Source organism: Furipterus horrens, unplaced genomic scaffold (genome assembly GCF_987537825.1).
Source record: "Furipterus horrens unplaced genomic scaffold, mFurHor1.1.pri manual_scaffold_2, whole genome shotgun sequence".
Classification (NCBI taxonomy): Eukaryota; Metazoa; Chordata; class Mammalia; order Chiroptera; family Furipteridae; genus Furipterus; species Furipterus horrens.
In genome coordinates this window covers 119,766,822-119,789,945 of record NW_028327172.1, presented here as the reverse complement: position 1 = coordinate 119,789,945, position 23,124 = coordinate 119,766,822, and the positions used below count along the sequence as shown (strand labels likewise).

The 23,124-nt window shown below is 40.4% G+C and overlaps 1 protein-coding gene across 1 annotated transcript; it reads left to right on the top strand.

The window, feature by feature from the left end:
• The first annotated feature begins 1,251 nt into the window (after positions 1-1,251).
• BDH2 (3-hydroxybutyrate dehydrogenase 2) lies at positions 1,252-21,340 on the top strand. Its single transcript, XM_090267971.1, has 10 exons — positions 1,252-1,316; positions 4,066-4,145; positions 5,025-5,103; positions 6,955-7,051; positions 8,723-8,831; positions 13,522-13,582; positions 14,562-14,675; positions 18,071-18,129; positions 18,921-19,013; positions 21,227-21,340. The coding sequence occupies exons 2-10, from the start codon at positions 4,074-4,076 to the stop codon at positions 21,278-21,280; spliced, it is 738 nt and encodes a 245-aa protein (XP_090124097.1). The 5' UTR covers positions 1,252-1,316; positions 4,066-4,073; the 3' UTR covers positions 21,281-21,340.
• The last annotated feature ends 1,784 nt before the right edge of the window (positions 21,341-23,124 follow it).

Genomic DNA, 23,124 nt, shown 5'->3' with positions numbered 1-23,124 from the left:
AGATGAGAAAACTGACTTAACTAGTGAGGGAAAGATACGAGACCTATCTTCATCTTTCTGACTCCACAATGTTCTTAATCACTGTGATGCTTATGAATACACTTAGCACTAAGAACAAAAAATCTAAAGGAAAAAAAGTAATCTAAAGAAGTTTATTTTTTTCACATAAGAAGTCCAGAGGTGTTAGTCCAGGGCTCTTATCTTGGGACTGTCTTCAAGGAACCAGGTCCCTTTTCTTACTCTACTGTCTAGAATGTGTGCCTCTGACCTCACACCAAGTCAGTCACAAAGTGTCTATGTCCCAAGGCACCATATCTACATTCCAGGAGAAAAGAAGGGAAAGACCAAAAATTCGAAGCCTTTCAGAGAGGCCTCACCATGTAAGTGAGAAGCCCTCAGAAATCCCAGATGCCGTTTCATTGGCAGCCAGCGCCAGCAGCCAAGGAGGCTAGGAATTGAGTTTTGCTGTCTGGCCTTTATAAAGTAAAAGGCAGGGAAAAGCAAGCTGGGTGGGCGTTGAATGAGCCCACTTAAGTAGTATGTACACAAATAACCTACACAATCACTCTGCCCAATTACATGCCCAATAAAATGCGAGTTATTAAACCAAGTATAGAGGGTTCACATGATCTAGTGGGGTTTTTTTTTTCAATCTGATTTCTGTTCTCTGTAGCCAAACTTGATTTTTTTTTTCTCATCCAACATGTACTTACACTGAAGTTCCCCAACTCAGCCCCTCAGTGTAGTCAGGATGGCTGCCTTCTGCCACTAAACATGTATTAATGTTAGAATAGACTGAACATAACAAAGTAACCACAGCTATACCTTAAACAGGAGAGAATTTGTATTTCCCTCCCTCAAAGCCATCTAAGTCAAAAGTCAGGAAGGAAGGCTCCGGTATCTTCAATGACCTGGGTTCCTTTTATTTTGTTGCTCTGCTATCTTCCACTGTCAGTTTCTGGCTCAGTCAATCTTGAGTACCCAAACACAGCACATGGTAGGTGCAAACACATGACAAGGACTCAGGGAGGTTAAAATGAAGGAAATGACTTCCATGTTCTAAGTAAGCTATAAGATGCTTTTCCACTTTTCACCTTCTATTGTACTCGGACTTAGCAGTTCTACCCGAGCTCCACTAGGTGGCAGCACATACACACATACTGTATATGAATGTGAGACTCCTCTTAAAAAGTGAAGGAACTTGAACTACAAATCCCAGAATGCACTGTTAAGCACCTGACTTTCTTCTGCACAAAGTTCTCGAGTTTGTTGCTGGCTGAGTGATCGGGAGGACGCCATCCACTTGCTGCTCTAAAGTAAGATTTCCTAAAGTATTTTAATGAAACTCTGGACTGGGAAGTAGGAGGTTGAATTTTTAGATGTTGCTTTGTTCTGCACATATATTTCAGGATTAATTTTAGCAGTTAGATCTGCTAAAGATTGGGTTTTTAACGAGTTTGAAACTCTGGCATATTAGTTTTTCCAAAGAACCAAAGAAGAGAGAATTTTACAGTGTCTTATGTGAACATCTTTCTTCCTGGCTCATGAAGATAGAGTTGCTAAAAATTCTCTGCTTGTGTCTCTGTTAGTAGGAAATTAACATTTTGACTTCAGTATTTAGAATAAGAAAGGCATCGTGTGCGGTTTCCACATTGGGTGTATTGAAAGTTGCCTCATTTTCTATTTCAGGTCATGTTTGCCCTCATTTTCCCAAATAAATCCGTTTCAGTTTGATAGTGCAGGTTTATCTAATAGTACGGCTTTGACTCCAAAATCTGGTCACAGAAAGACAGGGAGGGCAGCTGGTAGGGAGAGGTTTGCAGAGTGAGGAGAACGGCTGCTCTGTGTGTCAACAGTTGTTCACTAAGTGCTTCTCAGGGTGTCAAAGGGAAGCCTTTGGTTGTGCCTTCACAGAGCCATGTGCCAAAGGTCACTAATGACAATAGTGTGAACTACGGCTTTTAAATACATCATGCTCAGGTTTGTAGGAGGGAAAAGATTAATGGAATCTCTTACTTTCTAAAGTATAGAGTAACTATATCTTAACTCTTTTCATGTTTAAAGTCAAAATTTATCCCTTGTGTAGGAATTTAAAAACAACAGTACAAACTCATTGCATCAGAGGTCAGGTACCATAAAAGCTCAGCTTCTCCATCGCATAACAAATGTGAATTTAGAGAACAGGCATGGGTTTTATTAGGGGAAATGGTGACGTGAGAGAATATGAGGAGGGAACTAGGTAAGGTGGAAGAACTGGCACCATGAGGAAGGGGTGAGATGCCAGGCTGGGTGGGACAATTTGTAGGAAGGCCACCAAGGCCAGTTGGAGGAGCCTTCTGTCTACCAGAAATGGATCTGCCTTTGTGTTCATGCCGCTCTCAGCACTGGCCCACGGGAAGGTGTCTTCAGCACCGACTCAGCGTGGGTTTCAGAGCACAGGTTGCCTAGTGGTCAGTTACCAGGACGCGGATCCATGAGGCGCAGGGCCATGGCCCTGCGTGGGGTCCTCTGAGCATGCGAGGTCCAGAGAAGAACAACCTGAACCAGGTCCTCCCTTGAACCTGCAGTCAGGCCTGGATTTGAATTCATAGCTGAGAAACCTGGGCAAGACACATAATCTCTGAAGTTAGTGCATTGGTGACCAGGCTGGGTCTCCTCATCCACCCTCTCTTGTTGCCCTAGTCTGTTCTCCACAGTGACCTTTCTAAAGTACAGGTCTGATCACATCACACTCTCCCATAAAGCCTTCTGTGCCCATTGCCCACAGGGGCAACTAACCCCTCATAATGGAGAGACTTGAAACCTAAGCACCCATTGAGTTCAGCAAAGTCAAGTAGGGCTGAAGAGAACAGAGGTAAGTTCAAAAGAAAGGACTAGATCATGTGAGCCCTCTGCACAAGACGAGCCAGCTACCTGTACTTTATCAAGCAGGGAATTGAGCAGCGTGATTGTTTAGGTTAGTTGTGCATGCACTATTTAAGTTGGTTCACTCAACACCCACCAAACTCGCCACCAACCCCTCTTTTTTTGCCTGGAATGCCTGTATGATGCTATGGGACATAGCAGCGCGGCCGTTCTTGATTTGGTGTGAGGTCAGAGGCACACATCAAAGGCAGCGGGGTAAGAAAAGGAACCTGGTTCCCTGAAAACAGCGTCATTTCATCATCACTGGACTCTTCACCACCCCCAACTTCATCACCAGCCACCCCTTTCACCATAAAATCTACAAGCCAAGCACTGGCCAAATATCTCACACACATTCTCTTTCCCCTCTGTCAGAATTTCTCAGTCCTCCCTTTCAAACATTACTGGTTGTGTCCATTAAAGTGTCCCTGCTGCAGGCTTAAACTTTAGAAGAGGACTGGCAGCCTTGTGGGGTGGAAAGTTCATGTAGCAGGAGTCAGTAGGCCTGAGTTTAGTTCTGGTTCTGCTGTTGACCAGCTCTATGATTCTGAGCAGGCAAGTCAGTTTCTTCCTCTGTAAAATCAGGGTATTGGACATGATTTGATTTTCCAGCTCTTCCATTCAATGAGCCTCTGAGGGCAATCATGACATCTTTACAAGGGACAAGGAAAAACCACAGATGCTTGGTAGTGTTAACCCTGACCAAAGTTCACAGGAGAGAAAGGAAGAAGCACCTGGGTAGTAAGGGTGCCTGCGCATGTACGCGCATGCACACACACACACACACACACACACACACACAGAGCCACAGCAGTGTCCAGGGTGTTAGAAAGGCTGGTGGCTGTAGCGAGGGAAAGGACTACACTCCTACTGGATCAGCATCAGAGGCCCTGTTCTCCAGGTCCTCAAGAAATGAAAGGTAGGTTCAAGTCCACTGTCTGCCTCAGGTATCACTTCAGTGGGTTGTACTAAATGCTTTTTATATACAAGGCTAGGTATCTAGAGTAAGCATTCAGGTGATGGGACTGTTTGTACAGAGGTGCTGTCTTCAAGTTCTTAAAAGTGTACATTGAACCATTCGTTCTGGATGTTACTGCTGACACAGGACCGTGTGCTACTGTGTAAGCCATTAAATAAACCTGACTTCGGATTAAACCACAGGTTCCACGATGAGGCGGCTTGATGGGAAAGTCATCATCGTCACAGCTGCTGCTCAGGGGATAGGCCAGGCGGCTGCCTTAGTAAGTTACCACCTCTTGTTGTTTACTCGCTACCTGTTCAAGTGTTGAATCATGTGGACAGATTCCACGGTTAACTAATTCTGCTTTTTTTTTTTTTAATTGACTCTTGTGCTTCCGTTGTCTTAAGTTACAAAAAGAAAAAGTTGCCACTTCTGACCCCAGGCAGATGAAGGAATGAATACCTCACATGTTTGTTATGTGACATTCCAGATAACCTTTGATTCTGTGAAATGTACTTCTCCATCTCAGTTTGTTGGCGCCATAATGAATTTACTGCAGGGGACTTACAGGAGCGCATGCCTCCTGAAATTACATCAGTGCAGATGAAGGACTTCACCGTTCAAACTGAGTTGCCTTCACCTTCTCAGTCACATCAACTTCTCACACGTTATACCCATATCTGAGCTTATCGTGCACTTTGAACATAATGGCAGGGCACGCTTTGACATTTATAAAAACAATAGTATACTTTCAGGAGGAAAAGTGTTGAAATAACCCATTTTTCTCTTATTATTTAGAACATAATGAGAAGTGGAATATAGTAAGAACTTGCTCTGAAAAGGAATACAGGCTATCAAGTCACAGAATAGTATTTTGAGATGTATTAATAACAGAATCCTAGTTTTTTTAAACATTTATTTTATATTACTTAAGGGAACAAAGTCAGATGGCAAGCATAATATATGTCATGTTGTTCTAATTAATGATAGAAGTAACAATGGGAAGGTGAGGAAAGACTTTTTAGTTTGAAATTCCACATATTTATGGGGGGGGGAGCAATGAAAATAAGATAAAGGGGAAAAGGCTGTATGACTTTCCATTCATGAGAGCAGTTTAACCAAGTAAACAAAGCATTTTTTTGTGCATTGTGTCTACCAGGCTTTTGCAAGAGAAGGTGCCAGAGTCATAGCCACAGATATCAATGAGTTCAAACTGCAGGAACTGGAAAAGTACCCGGGTAAGCGACCCAGCTGCTTGAACTGGGATTCAGAGTCTACAAGGCATTATAAAGCAACAGTACCCAGGTGCTGAAAGAGAAGTCCTTAGCGGCTGAGCTCCACTGGCCTCCTTTTTAGAGCCTGACTCTCTGATAATCAAATGTATATTCTGTGAAAACTACAGACAAAAATCTGCATACTTAAAGTATAAACAAAATTTTAAACATATACTTAAAATGTTTAAATTATCCAACATGTTGAAGGATTCAGTACCTAAAAAGAAACTTTTATGTGAAAATCTAACAGTTGTTAACTTTTTATGACAATAGCAGTGCCGTCCCATAGCAGCACGATGTGAGCCACGTGTGTTACTTTTAATTTTCTAGTGGCTACATTTAAAAAGGAAAGTGAAACAGGTGAAAATTCATTTGAACAGATATACTTTATTTAACTGAATATACTCAAACAAAAATTATTAATAGAATAGTTTACTTTTTTTTTCCATACTAAATCTTTGCAACCCACATGCATTTTACACTTCAGCACATTTCAGTTCTGACTACCTGCCTTTCAAGTGCTTAATAGCCACATCTGGCTAGTGGTATCCATGTGGGAGACACCTCTGCCCTAACATCACATGTCATGATTCGAAACCCAAAGAGATTACCCAAATTATTTATGTGTTTGTCACCCCTTACTGCACCTCACTGAACCCAACTCCCACATCAAATAGTTTCAGAGAGGTTGAGAAGAACTATATGCACAACCAATGGACATGGACTAAAAGGGGGGGACAAGGGGAGGAAGGGGGGCCACCGGGTGGAGGGGAGCAGAGGGAAGGGAAATTGGAACAAATGTAACACTGTAATCAATAAAACACATTAAAAAAATAGTTTCAATCAGAGTTACTCTGAAAGAAATCAAAAGGGAGAACTTATTCAAAAGTTAGTTGTTCCTCAAACAAAAAAGCTTACATGATCAAATACAAATATGTCCGCTGAATTAGCTACATGAAGAAGACTATGTTATTATCATTCCAACAGCCCCGAGTAGAGCTATTATACTGAAGAAGTGTGAAGAGGAAACAAGTCTTTCTGACACTAAATTCCAGTCTTCCCTTTCTTTGTTCATTGGTGGGGTTTTTGTCCTTGTTTCCAAAAGAGAATAATAGACCTTATATGTTTTTAAAACATAAAAATAAGAGTGCTGCTCTCCTTAGAGAATGTCTGGATTTTTCTAGTCACTAGGCCAGTGCACCTCTCCCAGACCCCATTCCATATCTTCCAAGGCTTCAGCTGTTTCGTCCCTTCTTCTGGCCTCAATCCTTCTTACATTTTAGGCCAGAAATACATGATAAGACCCTAGACCAACAAAGTCATGTCAATAAATAACGGAATCGAGATAAAAGTAAAGCTCACAAATAGCAATAATCTCTTTCCCACCACCCTGCCCTTGCCCACACAGACAGAATTCCGAATTCCTGTACTAATGACTCAACCACTGGGGGAAAGAAGGAGCCGAAATAGCCCACATTCAGTTAGTGCTGCTTGCTTACTAAGGAGCCTCTACTGTAGATCCTTTACACTTCACTGTAAGGTCTTTACTCAGAAAAGACATCTATTAATCAATTCAGAGAATGGAGAGAAAGGAGGGAAGAGAGAGAGGTGTGTTACTGGGAGGTCCAGTCAGGAGTACTTCAAGATTTTTACTACTGAGATTCTTAAGACCCTCCCTACTAATGGTCAGCAATCCTATGAAGCCTAACTAACTGGACAGGTCCTGCAGTCCCCACCCTCCCAAACAGCTCAGTTTCCAAGGCCAAATCCTTTTTCTGGGTATAGGGAAATAGTGTTTGTTGTCTTATTTTTCAGGTATTAAAACTCGGGTCCTTGATGTCACAAAGAAGAAACAGATTGATAAGTTTGCCAATGAAGTTGAGAGACTTGATGTTCTCTTTAATGTTGCTGGGTAATTAGAACCTTTTGATTTCACTCTCCTTACACAAAGTTTTCTGTGACTCTTATTAAAAGAGTTTTGATAATATGGCCAAATTATTCATCGTGAACCATAGTATATAGTCCTTGGGAAATACAGCTTGATTTTGGACAGAATTTTTATTGCAAGTAAGACAGCTGTGGAAGTGACCTGGGTTTGGGGTGTGAAAGCAGTTAAGGTCTGCCCAGGACAGGTGGCCCTAATCAAAAGGTATTGATCTTCCTAAGGCTGGTTCAGGCTCACACCAATGAACATGCCACTGATGTTCCACCACGACTTATCAAATCAAGTGAAAAACTGTTTTCCAGCAGTGTTTTTAAAAACTAAGTATATTTATTAGAAGCCAAGTACTCAGTTTATTGAAATGCAGATATTCCCCATTTTGGGGCATAACATTCTAGTAAATCCTTTATGCTATCCCAAGCTCAGTGTTTCTTACTGGGACAATGAATCCCAGCAAAAAGACGTTTCGTGTTGTACCTTTCTGTGCAGCACAGAAGGAACGGCTCCTTTAAACTTCTTAGGCGGGTACCCAACGTGAATGATGAGATGGGACTTGGAGCAGCTCCATGTCGGTGCAGCAACAGCTGCTACTGCCCCTCGGGCATGACAGCAGCAGTAAGTGCACGTGAGGCTTACACAGAAACGAAGTTGATGCATTCTGAAATTCCACTTTTCTTGTGTAGTGTTATATTTGTACTGCTGGGCTGAAAGAAAATTCCTAGAGCCTTCTCATATATACTTGTGCTTCTTCCCAACCATGTTTCAGAGCCGGGGGGCAGAGGGAGACCTCAATCTAGCCATAGTTTGTCATGTGTTACAATATGGTTTATCATGTGTTACAATGTATGGGAATTAAATTAAAGCAATATTTTGTGATGACCTATTTTATAAACAACCTGTTCATCCCTCATAGAAGAATATACCGAGTCATGAAAAAGTAAGCTAGGAAAATTAGCTTCTGAGCATTTATTAAATTTTCAGCTAAGTAAGGTGTACAGAAACAGAGCCTGTAGTTCCTTCTGTCATTCGATTGAACTGAAAGTTTAGTTACAACCAACAGTATTGTATCATTAATTACATCATTTCAGTCCAGGAGACAGTGAAATCCGCTAGGACTCCAGTTTTAAGAAAGCTTCCTGAAGGACATGTGAAGTTTATTTTAAGGTTGTTGTGCTGTTTTGCTCTGTTTACTCCATATGTCAGAAGGGTACGACAGCAATATTATTGGGCTACCCTGAGATGTTTTCCAGGCAAGTTTCATTTCCCTCGAGACTGTAAAATCTGTGCCACCTGGGGGCACTGTTGCTCTTGAAATAGGAGTCAGGACAGGTGTGCTGTTCTCATTTCTGTTTGTTTTCTATACTGCCTATACAGTTGGTATAGACCTTCTTATGTTTGGTGGCCCCAAACTCTTGCCTTCTTTTTTTAAAAGAAGGATGTTGTTTTTAAATAAATTTATGTAGCTTAGGTTATGGGTTACTTACTAATGTACCAAGTGATACTATTATGTTTGAATTGTTAAAAATCTTGCTAAGGGATGAGACAATGGTCTAATTCAATAAATGACAATCACAATGAAAAGGAAATTGAATAGAAATTTTTTAAGTGATCGTTTTCCCCATTGTTTAATCATTGCTCCAGTTTTGTCCATCATGGAACCATCCTGGACTGTGAGGAGAGAGACTGGGACTTCTCGATGAATCTCAATGTCCGCAGCATGTACCTGATGATCAAGGCATTTCTTCCCAAAGTAAGACAATCGCCACACTAGAATAAGCACCACTGGATACTCAGGTCTCTGTGCTGGGCATCTAGAAAGGACCCCCTCATGCGCTTAGAGTGGTAATAGCTGACATGAGAGCTAACGTGTATCGTACATTTATATCAAGGCATTTAATATAAATTAACTCATTGATCCTTCCAGATCACCCATTCAAGGAACAGTAAGCACATTCTACATGCTAGGCTCCCTTCTAGGTGCAGAAGAGAACAAGACAAAGTCCCTTTGTATGGAAGGCCCTTTTTTTTTGAGGGATGAGACAGAATAATATGTAATCAAATAAACATACATCATGAGTGGCTATAAGTAGTATGAAGAAAGAGAAGCGAGGATATCAGTTAGGTCCACCTGGTATCTGGGAAGAGGGTGCCTGGAAGGGGGACCGCAAGAGGCACGCGGGCCAGCACACTCAGTGAGGCAGGCACTTCCTACCGCATCCGCAGCCCAGGAGGTGAAATGGGAGGCTGTGTAACTTGCCCAAGGTTACATAACTATCAAGTGTTTAGAGTCATGGTTTGAACCCTGGAATTTGGGTCCCTTCTTGAATTTCAGTGTCTGAGGCACATCCATTGCTTCTCTGTACCCTGAGATTTCTCCCAACACTCCTGTTTTTAGCTAAGCCGCAGTGGTACCAGGGAGGTAAGACCCAGCATATGCTAAAGAGACAGTACTCCTCCTGAATGTGCTCTCCTTGAATTCTCCAGCCTTCACAACTCATACATACTTTTAATTTTATTTTACCATCATTAAGTACCTTTTAACAGAAAACACCACACTTAGGTGCTCTGGGAGAGGGAGACATAAATATGAAAAACATTGACTTCAAATGAGCGAATAAGCCTGTAGTAGCAGACGGCACAGGCTCAGACAGTGGAAGGAGCTGACTGAGTACAGAACCTGCTCAGTTCAGGATTGTATGCTGAGCCCTAGGAGAATGCAGGACAGCCAGTCTCTTCCTCCCAGCTGGATTAGATAACGGGCCTACTGCAGGCTGCCCAGCCCAGGGCTGGAGAGACCTATTCAGTGACAGATGAGGCTGATACTTTGCTCTGAACATCCGGCCTGATGTCAAGAAGGATCCAGATGAAAATTAACTTAGTAACAAAGGAATTTTTTTTAAATCTACTTATTTAGAGCCTAGATAGGATCTTTGGTTGAATCCATGGAATGCTGAAGTAGCAAATTTTTTAAAAATATTAATTGCCTGTTTTTCTCAATTGGAGTTCATAAGAATCCATGTTATCTGAAACTGGAATGTATGTTTAGATCCTCAGGGGAAAGCTTAGGGTAAGACTGTTGCACATGTGTGGGACTCATTTGTAAACCCAGACCCTGTTTGCAAAGCCTGAAAGATGTCAGTGACAGAAGCAGGTATTGGAGCAGAGAAGCTGAAGTGTAAACATGTACGTTAGTTGTTAACTTAAAATATCAAATAGTAACTTGTAAGTTAATGAGTTTGTCTATGACTTAAAGCATCTTAACAATAATCCGTAAGAGCCAATAACACTCATTTGTCTAAAAAAAGAAATCCCACGAGATGTGGAGGACTGGGCTGGGGAGTCAGGAGTCAGTGCCACTTGTTAAGACTGATCCAGCCTCAAAAGACTTTAGGTATGGCCTGACCTCTGCCCCTAATTTGCCATGTAACCTGGGTGATGGCACTTGTGCCCTCTTAGCACCTATTTCTTCTTTTTAAATGAGGGTGACGCAGTCCCTTCCAGATCTAATTTTCCAGGATCCTTGGTGTTCATTAACCATCGGGCACATATTCCAGGTTGGAACCTTCCAGGGGAAGCCAGGATTGGAGTCTAGGCAGATCTGAAATTTCAGACGGTCAAAACATAGGAACTCTTGTAAGAAATTTTTGTTCATGGATATAGACAGACAGAAAACCATTCCAAAACTGGAAGATCAGTCAAAAGGCAGAGAACAAGTTAAAAATATTGTAAGAGGTCAATGTAGAATCCAAGGTCGACTATGAAATGGAAGAGAAAATCTGTTATGGCAAGGACTTGGGTATGTCTTGGATATGTGGGATTTTTAACCCTTGGATGTATCTTAGAAGGGCCCCAGCACATAAGGCGCTTAGAAAACATTTGTTGAATGAACAGACAAACCTAGGTTGTCAATCCAGGTGGAGGTCAGGCGTGGAATCAGACCCAGAAGCCAACATCTGCCTGGTTTAGGAGCTGAGCTCTGGTCAGTGGGAACAGAAGGGCTGGGTCAGAGTAGGATAAAGCTAGAGGGAATCTTTAGACATCTTTCTAGTCCCCATCTGAGTTCTTGGGACATCCAGCCTATGTATTGTAGGATTCCTATGTACTTTATAGTTGTCCTTGCCAGAGAGGACCATTGCATGGATAGCTGGGAAGGGCATTTGCACAATGACTGCAGCTGGCTGAGAAGGCAGAACGGCAGGAAACAAAGACCATGGGCTCCACAATCAGCAGAGAGACCTGGGTTGGATATATAATACAGGTGACAGCGGTCAGCACCACCTTCTAAAGCTTTACCTGAGTTTTTATTGGATTTCAGAAGATTAGAGAGTGAACTTACTTAATAGCTCATTTTTATGTGTTAAATTGTATGTATGTTTTCTATATTATTAAAAATGGGTTATATAAGACAATGATAGCTCAATAAAACTGGATAATAAAATAAATAAAAGTGGGTTATGCTATTTGCTAAATTTGATAAGTATAATTTTAAGGCTTGGTTTTCAACATCATTGTAATATACTAACTATCCAGGTTTTGTGTGTGTGTGTGTGTGTGTGTGTGTGTGTGTGTGTGTGAGGATCCCATTTCATTATGATATTCTTTATTATATAAACAGAAAAGTTGGGGTAAATTTTTCTCCCCTGCCATTTTTCTTGACTTGGTTGGGTCACTTCAGCCTCTCCCTGTTTCCTGTTAGTCCATCCCGCACAATGCCTTTGGGTTGTTTCAGAGTCTGCTTTTAGGTGCAATTAGTAGCTAAGTATCCAAGTAGGAAGTAAGAATACCATAAGGACACATAATCTTGCCACCTCACCCCTGGATCCATCCAATCACCCACCTTCCCTAGTCTGCACCCCTTTGTCTGAAAGCTACTGCAGAAATTCACCCCAAAAGGAATGATTTTTGTTCTGGACTCTTTCACTGCCTATTGAGATTTCTTTTAGAGACTTTTTCCCTTGATTTTCGTGATATAAAACATAGAGTTTTTTCTTCTATTCTTTCATTGGTTCTTTCATTTCCCCCAACTTGGACTCTTCACCACACCCTTGTCCACCATCTCCTCCGGTTTTTTTATGGTCATTTTCCCCGCCTCTGATTCAGTGAGAAGCCACTGAATTCTCCCTGCATCTTGCTTCTTCCCCCAAAACATTTGTAGGTTCTGCTGCCCTTGCACATACATGTATTATCTTGAAAACATATGTATGTATTATAATTAATAAAGTACAAAGTTCATTTGAAAACTCTTTAACTCATAGCAGCTATTTCATTACATATTACTTTAGGTCTAGGGCAGGGCCCAGCAATCTGCACTTTATTTTGATTTATCATAATGTACTGACCTGTGTACTCTGTCTAGAAGGACAGAACAGCCACAGAGCCCCGTCTCACGAAGTTCCCACATGAGCGGAAGGATTCTGAGGGAGGTGTCCTTAGAAACACTGCTCCAGCTGGGGGAGGCTACACATAACCATTTACCAAGTCCTGCCCTTACTGCCTCAACCACCTCCTCCACCGCTGTTACCCGCAGGCATTGCAGCCTTTACCTCCTCTTTCCTAAATCACTACCTCAGCTTCCAGGGATCTCCTCGACAGGATACCAGAGGCGTCTTTATAACCCCAACTCTGAACATACCTCTCTTACTCTCCATTAAACCTTTCATTCTCCCCACTGCACTGCCTCCAGGGTAAACCCAAACACCCACACTCAGCCATGGTGGCCTCTGCAGCCGCAACTCCTCACCCACCCGCAACTCCTCCCCCACCCGCATTCCAGCCAGGCCCATCTCTGCCCCCTAGTTCCTCCATGGAGCCCTGCAGGGTTCGCTGTCCTTCAAACACCCCTCTCTTTTATTTTTCTAACACTCTAGTTTTCAAAAATCAACCCACAAGTTTCCTCCTCAAGAGCCTTTCCTGGGTGCCCCCAGCCTGGATTAGTGGTCCCTTCCCACCACCACCCTCTTCTCCTGTGAAGGTCTCCGCTGTCACTGGACGCTGGGTAAATCAGCCATTCCAATCGGACTGGCAGCTGCTTACAGGCAAGGACTGTGTTGTTTACCTTTGAACCTCCTGGACCTAGCACAATACCTGACTGCTGTAGGTATTCAACAAATAACTGTTCTTTGAAGGTGAGAGTTTTCCAGCATCAGGAACACGTAGGAAGAATTACCGCTCCTTTGCCTTCCACTTAGCTCACTGTTCATTGCTGGCCTTGCTGATGCTCTTATGTCACAGGAAGGTGGTAACACCCTGGTAACTGTTCCTGCCGGTGACCGCAGCAGGGGCCATCAGTTCCCAGCAATGATGGGGTGAGACAGTTAGCATTTAGTGTTAATAGCTGACGAGATGGTTCTGCAAACCCCAAGTGAATGCAGATCTTTAAAAGAGGTAGTATTTTTAGCCTGCAGAGTGACATTCTTTAAAAATTTGTTTCCTTTTGGCAGATGCTTGCTCAGAAACGTGGCAACATTATCAACATGTCCTCTGTGGCTTCCAGCATCAAAGGTAGGTCTGTCTTCCAGGGCTCACAGTACACACATCCACACACCTTCCCAAGCTAAGGGAACAAGCGTAGCTCAAATCATAAACTCCACACCTAACTTCAAAACCACTTTTTAAACATTGGTATTAAGTTCCTTAACTACTAGTCCTTTTGTCTTAGTTGTGGACCAGTCATAAAATTAAAGAAAAGGTTTTTTGCTTTGCCCTCCTTTTATTTCTTCTAATGAATATGAAATGAAAATCAGGAGAGGAAAGAAGGAAATCAAGAGGGAGAAGGATACATTTACCCATTCAATTAATAAAAAAAAGGTCGTATTGAACACCCACTAAGTGCCCCTGCTCTAAACAAATTCACAGTCCTAACAGGGGTGAGTGTCAGGCAAACACACGTCTTCCACAGTGTGATAGTATTAGAACAGAGCTTCGTGCAAATTGCTGACACGGTACTGGGAGGTAACTGCCTGTGGCTAGGAGGAGTGCTTCACAGAGACTCTTGATCTGGGCCCTAAGTTACGTCAAGTTGAAGAGCCAGGCTTGCAGTGCAAAATGGAGATAAGGTCACAATCTGCACAGAAAGATTTGCAGGTTTAAAGTGAAATAGCTGCTGCTGAGATAACTTCTCTTCACAAGGATACACACAAGAAACCTACATAAGAGAAGATTGCAAAGAAATGCCTAGGCCTCTTGATTTTGTTTTGTTTTGTTTTGCTTTTTCTTTACCCTGGTTCTTTTTTGGACTCTGCCAACTGATGATGAAAGACTAAGACTACTGCAGTCACTTAAGTGCAGTGTGTCAATACCTAAGTCTCAGCTGGGTTGTGCCAATAGTGATATTTTTTCCCAGATCCAGAAACTAGCCCTACTCAGAGGGTAAATAAAAGGACATGACAATGATTACTGGAGACACTTATTTGTGTTCCCTTTCTAAAGGAGACTATGTTCTTTTATTCCTTCAATTGTTGAACCCTGCGTTCCTCCGCAGGAGTGGTGAACAGATGTGTGTACAGCACAACCAAGGCGGCCGTGATTGGCCTCACAAAGGCTGTGGCTGCAGACTTCATCCAGCAGGGGATCAGGTGCAACTGTGTGTGCCCAGGTGAGTTCCGCTGGATGTCTGTGACTTTGTCATTGCTGACAACCAGTGCCACTGCAAGATAAGCTTGTTTACTCTGTATTTTATTGTATCTTGTCATTGGGAAAAGTTCAAAAGAAAAGGGAATAGACTCATTAAGATACTTGGGAAAGAGGCTATGTCATTAGGAATAAGCCTCAGATGAAAAGGGTTTAATGTTACTTATGTGTGTGGGGCAATTCCAAACCATGTGGTTAAGAGAGAGCACTGGCCAGGGCTTGGTGTCTTGGAAGCCGAGCAGGAATGACCTTGTCAGGGGAAAGAGGAAAAGTAAACCATAGTGTTAGGACAGTGGGAAGAAGTAAGAGGAGCCTCCTGGACAACAGGGAGCTGCTGAGTCATGTAAATCACCTGGGGTGGCCCATAAATTAAAAGGAGGGATTAACACCTATCTTTATGCTACAAAAAGGGGGTCAGCAAATGAAGGCTTGCGGGCCAAATATGGCCACCACCTGAGTCGTAAATGCACTTCTAGGGAGCACTTCCACACCCAGTCTGCGTATGCTGGGCCTGAGCCGCTTTCATGCCACAGGCAGAGCTGAGTAGTTGTAACACACCAAATGTTTCTCAGAGCCGAAAATGGTTTCCATCTGGCTTCCTACCAAAATGTATACCAACATCTCATATAAAGGAAAGGAGAAAAGCAAAACTCATTAGTAGTAGAAAGAACATTCAATTTATCTAAGCAAAAGCATTCAATAATTTATTTCTTGGGAATAACTTCTCTTAATAACTGTGTGTCTATTAAGTAGACATGCCCTTTCACCTGGCTCCACACACCCCAAATGAGTACAAGGTGCCTAAGAAAAATTATTAACTTCCTCTCTGAAAAGAAAGTAAATACTACATATCCAGGATCAAAGTCTCTCTCAGTAGTTCACAACTGGTATCGAGGAGCTGGCAAGGAGTGTAAATTCACAATTATCTGTGGCACCTTTCAAAATCTGAAGGGCATACCAGAATTTGGGGAAGGACTTGACAGGGAAAACTGTCTGTACAGTACAGATATACCTCGGAGGTACTACAGGTTCGGTTCCAGACCATTACAGTAAAGCAGGTCATAATCTTTTCTGCTGAGGGAGAGTCTTGCAGTCAATTTGTACCAGACTTAACAGGTCGTCGTCGGCAGCCGTCCGTCTCGAGAGACGATGGTGTAGCTTCTTAAGAGTCTATCTGCACCGCCGAGAATGGTTGTGCAGTCCGACTCGGGAGTGACACGGTATCTGTCTCCTCCCGTGTTGAATCGACATCTTGCGATGACGCTGGAGTGTCCTCTCCAGTGGAGCTGAAGCTACAGAGCCTGGGCATGATATGGAGGGTCTGCTGTTGCCCATGCAGGTGTGAAACACAGTAAAGCGAAGCATGGTAAAATAAGGTATGCCTGTGATTTGGCAGCCCCACAGGAGATTCTGAAGTAATCCACCAAAATTTCCCCTCAAGGTGAAAACCACCGACTTACTGGTTAAAGAAGGAGAACTGCTAGGTGCCCTGTAAGCTATAGAATTTCCATGATTGAGGTGTTCTGCTTAATTTTTCTTCGACTACAGAGGTAAACATAGGCAACACTAAGAACAAGGGGGATACAGGAGAGACAGTTTCACTGGGTTTTACCCACTGGTGATACTTGGAGTTCAGCTATTCTTGGTGCTATTTACCAATGGAATAAATGGCAAAATGATTTGGAAAATATGGTTGTTTTAGCAGCTGGACTTTTCAGGAGCTTGGAAAATATGTTGTCAAACTGTCTGGAACAAGGAACTAGCCATGACTCACTGAGCCAGTCACAGAAGAAAACCTGACTAGGAATGGTTGTGTCTGGGATGCTGCCAGTGGTTGTATAGTCACAACTCTCCAACACCGGACTTGTGTAGACTGGGGCACGGTGTGTCCGTCTGTGCCATGGACACAGCAAATAAAATGCATAGGTTTCAGGTGTACAATTCTACAGTATACCATCCGTATATTGTATTGTGTACACCACCTCAAGTCAAGTCTCCTTCCATCACATCTATCCCCCCATAACCTCTTCTACCTCCTCCCACTCTGCTTCCTCTCCGGTAATCATTATGCTGTTGTCTGTGTCTATGAGTTGTTGTTTGTTTGTTTGTTTGTTTGTTTGTTTTTGCTTAATCCTTTAAGTGAAAGCTTTAGGTGCCTTGAGCATGTTGGAAGAATATTATACTTTAAGGAGGCTATTGTTGAGGGAAGTGAGGAAAATACTATTGAAAACTGATACAAGGGGATCTTTCTTCTTTGGTTTCAGAAAGTTTATCAATACTATTCCCTGCGGTAGCAGGAAAAGTAGAAAATGTTCCTAATGAACTGGGTGATCCAGCTAAGGCAATTTCCACCCAACATGTTCAAAAGTGCTGCCCGCGTATAGTAAAATGTAAGGAGAGAGAGAAGCTAAAAAAGAGGGGGAGATGTTAAACCAAAAATAGCCAAGATTTGCTGATTTTGAAGATCCCCAGTTTCTCCAGAGAAATGGCAAATGATGATAAAATTAGAAGTGGTTTCCAAGCAAACATCAAATCTATGGCATTCTCAGGAGCATGGTCTAAAGATGAAGCTGAGGATATGGCTGTAAAAACATTTATTATGATCTTAGAAAGATGTAATCCCTGGAGTACTGTCAGGAAAAAAGAAAGCCCTCTAAAGAGAATTTACAGACTACATAAGTGAACAAAAATGTCTGGGAAACTTGCTCTGTAGGAACTTGAACAAAGTGGAATTTAAAACATTTTAGTGTCATTCATTTTTTTAAGTGAAATAATTTCAAATTAAGTTTTTTGATGAGAAACATGAGACAGTGATAAAAATAAGAATTTGAAACCAATAAAAATAGGCAAGATAATGAGGAAAATATAGAAATACCTAAATTACAGGACTGTGATAGTCATGGAGTTGTCCCTTAGGATCTCCAGAGTGAACTTGACAGTAAGAATGGTTTTGAGAACCATAAAGCAGTCTGGATCCTTGTACTGGTAAAGGACTTACTTCTATGACTGTATCTATACCTCAAGGTGATTGTGAGGATTAATTAAGATAATACATATAAAAGTGCTTTAAATCAATAAAATATTATATTAATGTAATGTGACTGAGGTATAAACTGGGAGTGCTGGGCTATGCACCCAGAGTCCCTGCCTAGTGTCACAAAGAACTATAGTCTGTGTTTTAAAGTCATAGAAATGTTATTGAAGAGGTTATAAGCCTATTAAATTAAAAGGCAGGCAGGTAGAGGAAGTCATGGAGAAGAACCTCAATGATTGTCATGTCAAATGGAAAGAAAATTTAATTGTCAATTTCTTTTTTCAGTTAAAGTAAGTAACAAAGCTGAATGTTCCCCTTTGATTTAGGAACGGTTGATACCCCATCTCTACAAGAAAGAATACAAGCCAGACCAAATCCTGAAGAGGTAGGTATATCTACTCTTTTAAATGTGTTTAAATCTTCTGATGAGAAAATGCCCTCTTCCTTCCCTACAGTAAACAAATTCATAGAGTCGGAAAGTACAATGATGGTCGCCATGGGCTGAGTGGGTGGGAATGGAAAGTTCTGTTTAATGAGTTTTGCAAGATGAAAAGACAACTGGAGATCAATTGCACAAGAGTGTGAATGTACTTAACACAACTGTACACTTAAAAATGGTTAAAAAGGGCATTGTCCAGGTGGCTTAGTTGTTTGGAGCATCATCCCATGCCCCAAAAGGTTGCAGGTTCGATACCCAGTCAGGGCACATACCTAGGTTGCATGTACGATCTCCAGTCAGGGTGCATAATGTCTCTCTCTCCCTTTCTCTTTCTTTCTTCTTCTCTCTCTAAAATCAATGAGCACATCTTCAGGTGATGATTTTTTTTTAATATTAAAAATGATCGAGATGGTAAATTTCACATTAAGTGTATTTTACTACAACTTTTAAAAAGCCCTCTTCTTTAATATTAACTTCCTGATCTGTCACAATGTCTGTAGGTTTTAGCAACAAAATAGGTTGAGTAGCTAGGCAGTCACCATATCCCTCCGTGACCTGCTTAGTCCACAATTAATGATAGTAATGATATTGTCACATATTATAAATCATATATAATTAAGGCTTCAAGCCGGTGGTACCTCTGTAGATTCATCTTGCCTTTTACCCCCAGATGGATTTGCAGGTGAGTTCATACTTCAGCTCAGGTCACTGATGTCTGGTATGGTTTCTGGTCATAGGCACTGAGTGATTTTCTGAAGAGACAGAAGACTGGAAGATTTGCAACTGCAGAAGAAATAGCCTTGCTGTGTGTATATTTGGCTTCTGATGAAGTAAGCACTGCTCTTACCAGGGAGTTAATTATGTTAATCACATCTGGTCACTGTTTGCTCCTCAAAAAATGTCATCTTAGAGAGTTATGGCATATATATGCTAAGATGCTACAGTTACTAGATAGGGATCCAATCTGATTTAATTTGCTCAAAGAAAGCCACTTTGATCTGAGTTGCTGACTTTTCCTCATTCAACTTTACATGTCACTAAATCTTGTAGCAAATAAAATAGAGGAGTGAAAAAAATTACTCAGTTTTATAAGAGACAATTGCTTTCAAAATATTATAGTTTGGGAAATCCTGGTTCACTGTAAATCAAACAAATGAGCCTTCAAATTTATGGGAGTTTCAGGTGAAATGGGGAGAGTTAACTAGATCTAATTGTATCTAGGAAACACAAAATTGGCATTTGGTGTTTTTAATTTTAGTGGTTCCTTGGTTAAAAGACTCCCACTGGCTTTTTATTTCTATGAACTCTTACTTGCCATCATGTATGAAAATTCCTAATTCTGTCTCTTTCCACTTTGCATCTATTTAGAAACCAATTTTTTCTTTAACAGTTATTGTATATTTTCAAATGGTATACTAGTGCAAAAGCAGAAACTATATTTATAGGGTATAGAGCACAAGAACATCTTTTGTTTTATGTCTTTGAATGTGATATGGTCAGGGAACTACAATGTATGCAGAGACAAGGAAAGGGAAGTTAGTAGGTAGGAGTGAGATGTGTTACTAATCAGTTCCTCTCCACAGGAACTTGGTACATACTGGGTGGTTGGCAAATGTGACAAACACAGGCCATGAAATGTATTAATGACAAAGCAGGTACTCAGAACTATTAACAACAGTTGTTAATAGCTGGGAAACTGTTAGACAAATTATCAATGAAGCAAGTATGTTGGCCTTTGTGGTTTCTCTGAATGCATATCTTCCAGAAGAGCTCATTTAATTTTAGGATACAGCTGATTAGCTAAATTGCCCTTGTTTATCCAGAACTAGGTTACCAAATATTTGGAAATGTTTGGCTTGAAATGTGCAACAAAAAGACCTTTGGACTTTTAAAGGGGCCCAGAGGAGTCTATGTGTATTACACACATATGAACCTGTAAAAACACTTGGGAGAGTTGGGTCATTTTTTGGTAAAGTGATTAGTAAAGCCCTAGTTTATCTATGTCATATGATCAGTTTTCATAGAATAAACTTTTAAAATTTCTGTGCTCATATTATGATGTCTTTTCTTCCTTTCTCTTCCATTGTCTCTCAGGCTTTAGATAAATTTAAAACTGAGAACACAAATTTGATTTAGTTAAGAGAGATTTTTAAACCCCTACCACAAGGAATCATTTTAGCTTTAATTCCTTGGAAAATAAAAAAATTGTGTGGGAAAAAAAAAAGTTATTTGTTTAAACTCCTTTAGTTTAGCACAGATTTGTATCTAAAACAATTATAAATTTTTTCATAACTTAATAGATTGTAATAATTATTATTTTTGTACAAATTAAAAAAAAAATTTCATGCTCACCCAAGGACATTTTTCCATTGCTTTTAAAAGAGGGGAAGGATGAAAGAGAGAAAGGAAGGTCGAGTGGTTGCACACCCCGAAAGGGGATGAAACCCACAACTTGGGTATGTGTCCTGACCAGGAATCAAACCTGTGACTTTTTGGTCAACAGGACAATACTCCAACCAACAACAACACTGGCCAGGACCATACAAATTTTTTAATACATTTAGTGTGTTTCAGTTCCTGGAATTGCTTGTGTATATTGATCAACTATATATATAATACCTTTTTGAAAAAATTTTGTTTGATAATTGACATGACCACTTTATGGCCAACACACTTGATTATATTAAAAAAATGTATTGGTGGCATAAAATTCAGCTAGTTTAGAATAGTTCTGAGTTTCAAAATGGAAATGTACTATTCTAGCCTACACTTTATCCTAATTTAGGGAATGACCATATGTCACCTAACTTCTTAATTTTCTGATTCTAAGACCAAGTACCTAACAGACCTTGCTTAGAATGTGACATGTACTAAAATACCAACCAGAGGCCAGACCAAAAGAACACTTGGCAGTTTTAAATCATCCAAAATTTAATTCAGAGTTACGTAAATTCTCTTTGTTAAGTGTCACAGAAGAATTGAAGAAGCACAACCTGTGTTAAACCTTGTTAATTGTTCTGTCTCCTTGTGTTTATCACTGCAGTCTGCGTACATGACAGGTAATCCTGTCATCATCGACGGAGGCTGGAGCTTGTGACTTCAGGATCTCCTTGCTGGGAAGGCAGGCCCTTCCTGTCCACAGTGAACCTGGCTATGAAGCAGACTCGCCCAACATGTCTTCCTTATTAATGGCATAGGAATGAAAACAAGCCTTTCTAATGATGTCATTGTTCACAAGCCTGGTTCTTTAAAAAGATTTATCTCTTTCTAATCTCTTCTACGATCATTGTAGATGACATAAAAGATAATGAATTCACTACAAATGAATAGTTTTAAAAGTAAACCTCAATTTGTAAGCATATAAAGTGAAATGTCAGTATGAAGAAAAAAGGAAGGTTTTTTTAAATGTATTTCTATTTCACCTCTATTTCCAATATGCAAATATGTTTATACAGTTCTGCATTTGTTTGTATATGGGTACTAATTTTAAAATCTTACACCTTAACAAATGAATACCAGAGGTGGGAAGTAGTTTGGCTTCAATAACTTAAATTAAAAGTTTAGTCAGAACTATGTTGCTATTCTGTTATTTAAAAGAAAAATAATCAGTAGGTATTTATACTTAATGGATGTCATCATTTATAACTTAGTACTATTTTCTTAGTACTTCTTACTCTAACTAAAAAATCTTTATTAAAATAAGCAATGATATTTGACATAGGCCTAAATAAGTATAGTTAATTAAATTGGCAGTATTATCAGTTTGGGGGATATTTCTTAGATTAAGTATAGATTTTCTTCACCAAATTCCAGGATAACAAACAAGAGGACATGAAATTTAGAAATAATCTCTGGATAAATAAATATAAATGAATCATGTCACAGGAATAAAGAATACAATTTTTAAGAAAAGTTTAAGTAAATTTATAGATGATAATTCTACTAAAGATTATTAGAAAGAAGTTTTTTCTTATTCTTTTAGTTACAAGGTTTTATTTTTAATTTACTTATTACTACTTCAAAAGACAGAATGGTATGATGCACAACACATATACAGTAGCTACTCAATAAATGAGTAGCTATACTTAGCCTTTTCTCTTTAGTAATAACAGAGAAACTATTGAATGGACAATGAACAGATAACATTTTATGTATGAGGAAGGATATTTGCAATTGATAAAAGTGAGTTAAAATTGACAACAAAGGATATTTTAACTAGCATTCCCAAAGAGTCCATTGATTTTAAGATTCAATATGGATTCTGGAGCAGGTATACAGAATAGCTTGGTGTGTGACCTAGACCAAGTCACCCAATTTATCTTGGATTTTAATTTTCCAGTTTGTGAAATTAGGGAATTGGGCCAAATGACCTGCGTTTCTTTTGGGTGTATCATAACCAAAATGCTGTACTTTATGCTGTGAGCAAGTACACATCTATACATATAGTTATGAACAAATGTATTCTAAATAAAAACGTGATGATTCTACAAAATGCATTCTAATTTTAACAAATGTTCCCTCATAGTTCTCTCAGAGCTAACTATAAACTATAAAACATTGTGAACAATAAAAGCAAAATAAAATCTAGCCCAGTAGTTCAAAGTTCTTCAAAGTCATGCTAATCAAATCAGGTGATATATCAATGAAGATCATATGAATGAAAGAAATGGAAAAATGTGTTTCATTCCTGCGGTAAAAGGAAGCTGGATGTTACTAGAAACTTTAGCAAGCTTTAGAAGAGGAAGGGTTCAGTTTAGGAAAATAATCATTTTAGATGCTCTGAAAAAGCTTATTGGGCAGAGCACAGGTTCATCCATTTTTTCCACAAAGGAGTACCTGAGAGACAAGAATGAGTGGTTTCTGTCTGGAGGAGGCATTTATTTGACTTGTCCCTCTTGCCTGAAAAGAGGTGATTACAATTGGCACTTGCTTAAAGGAGTG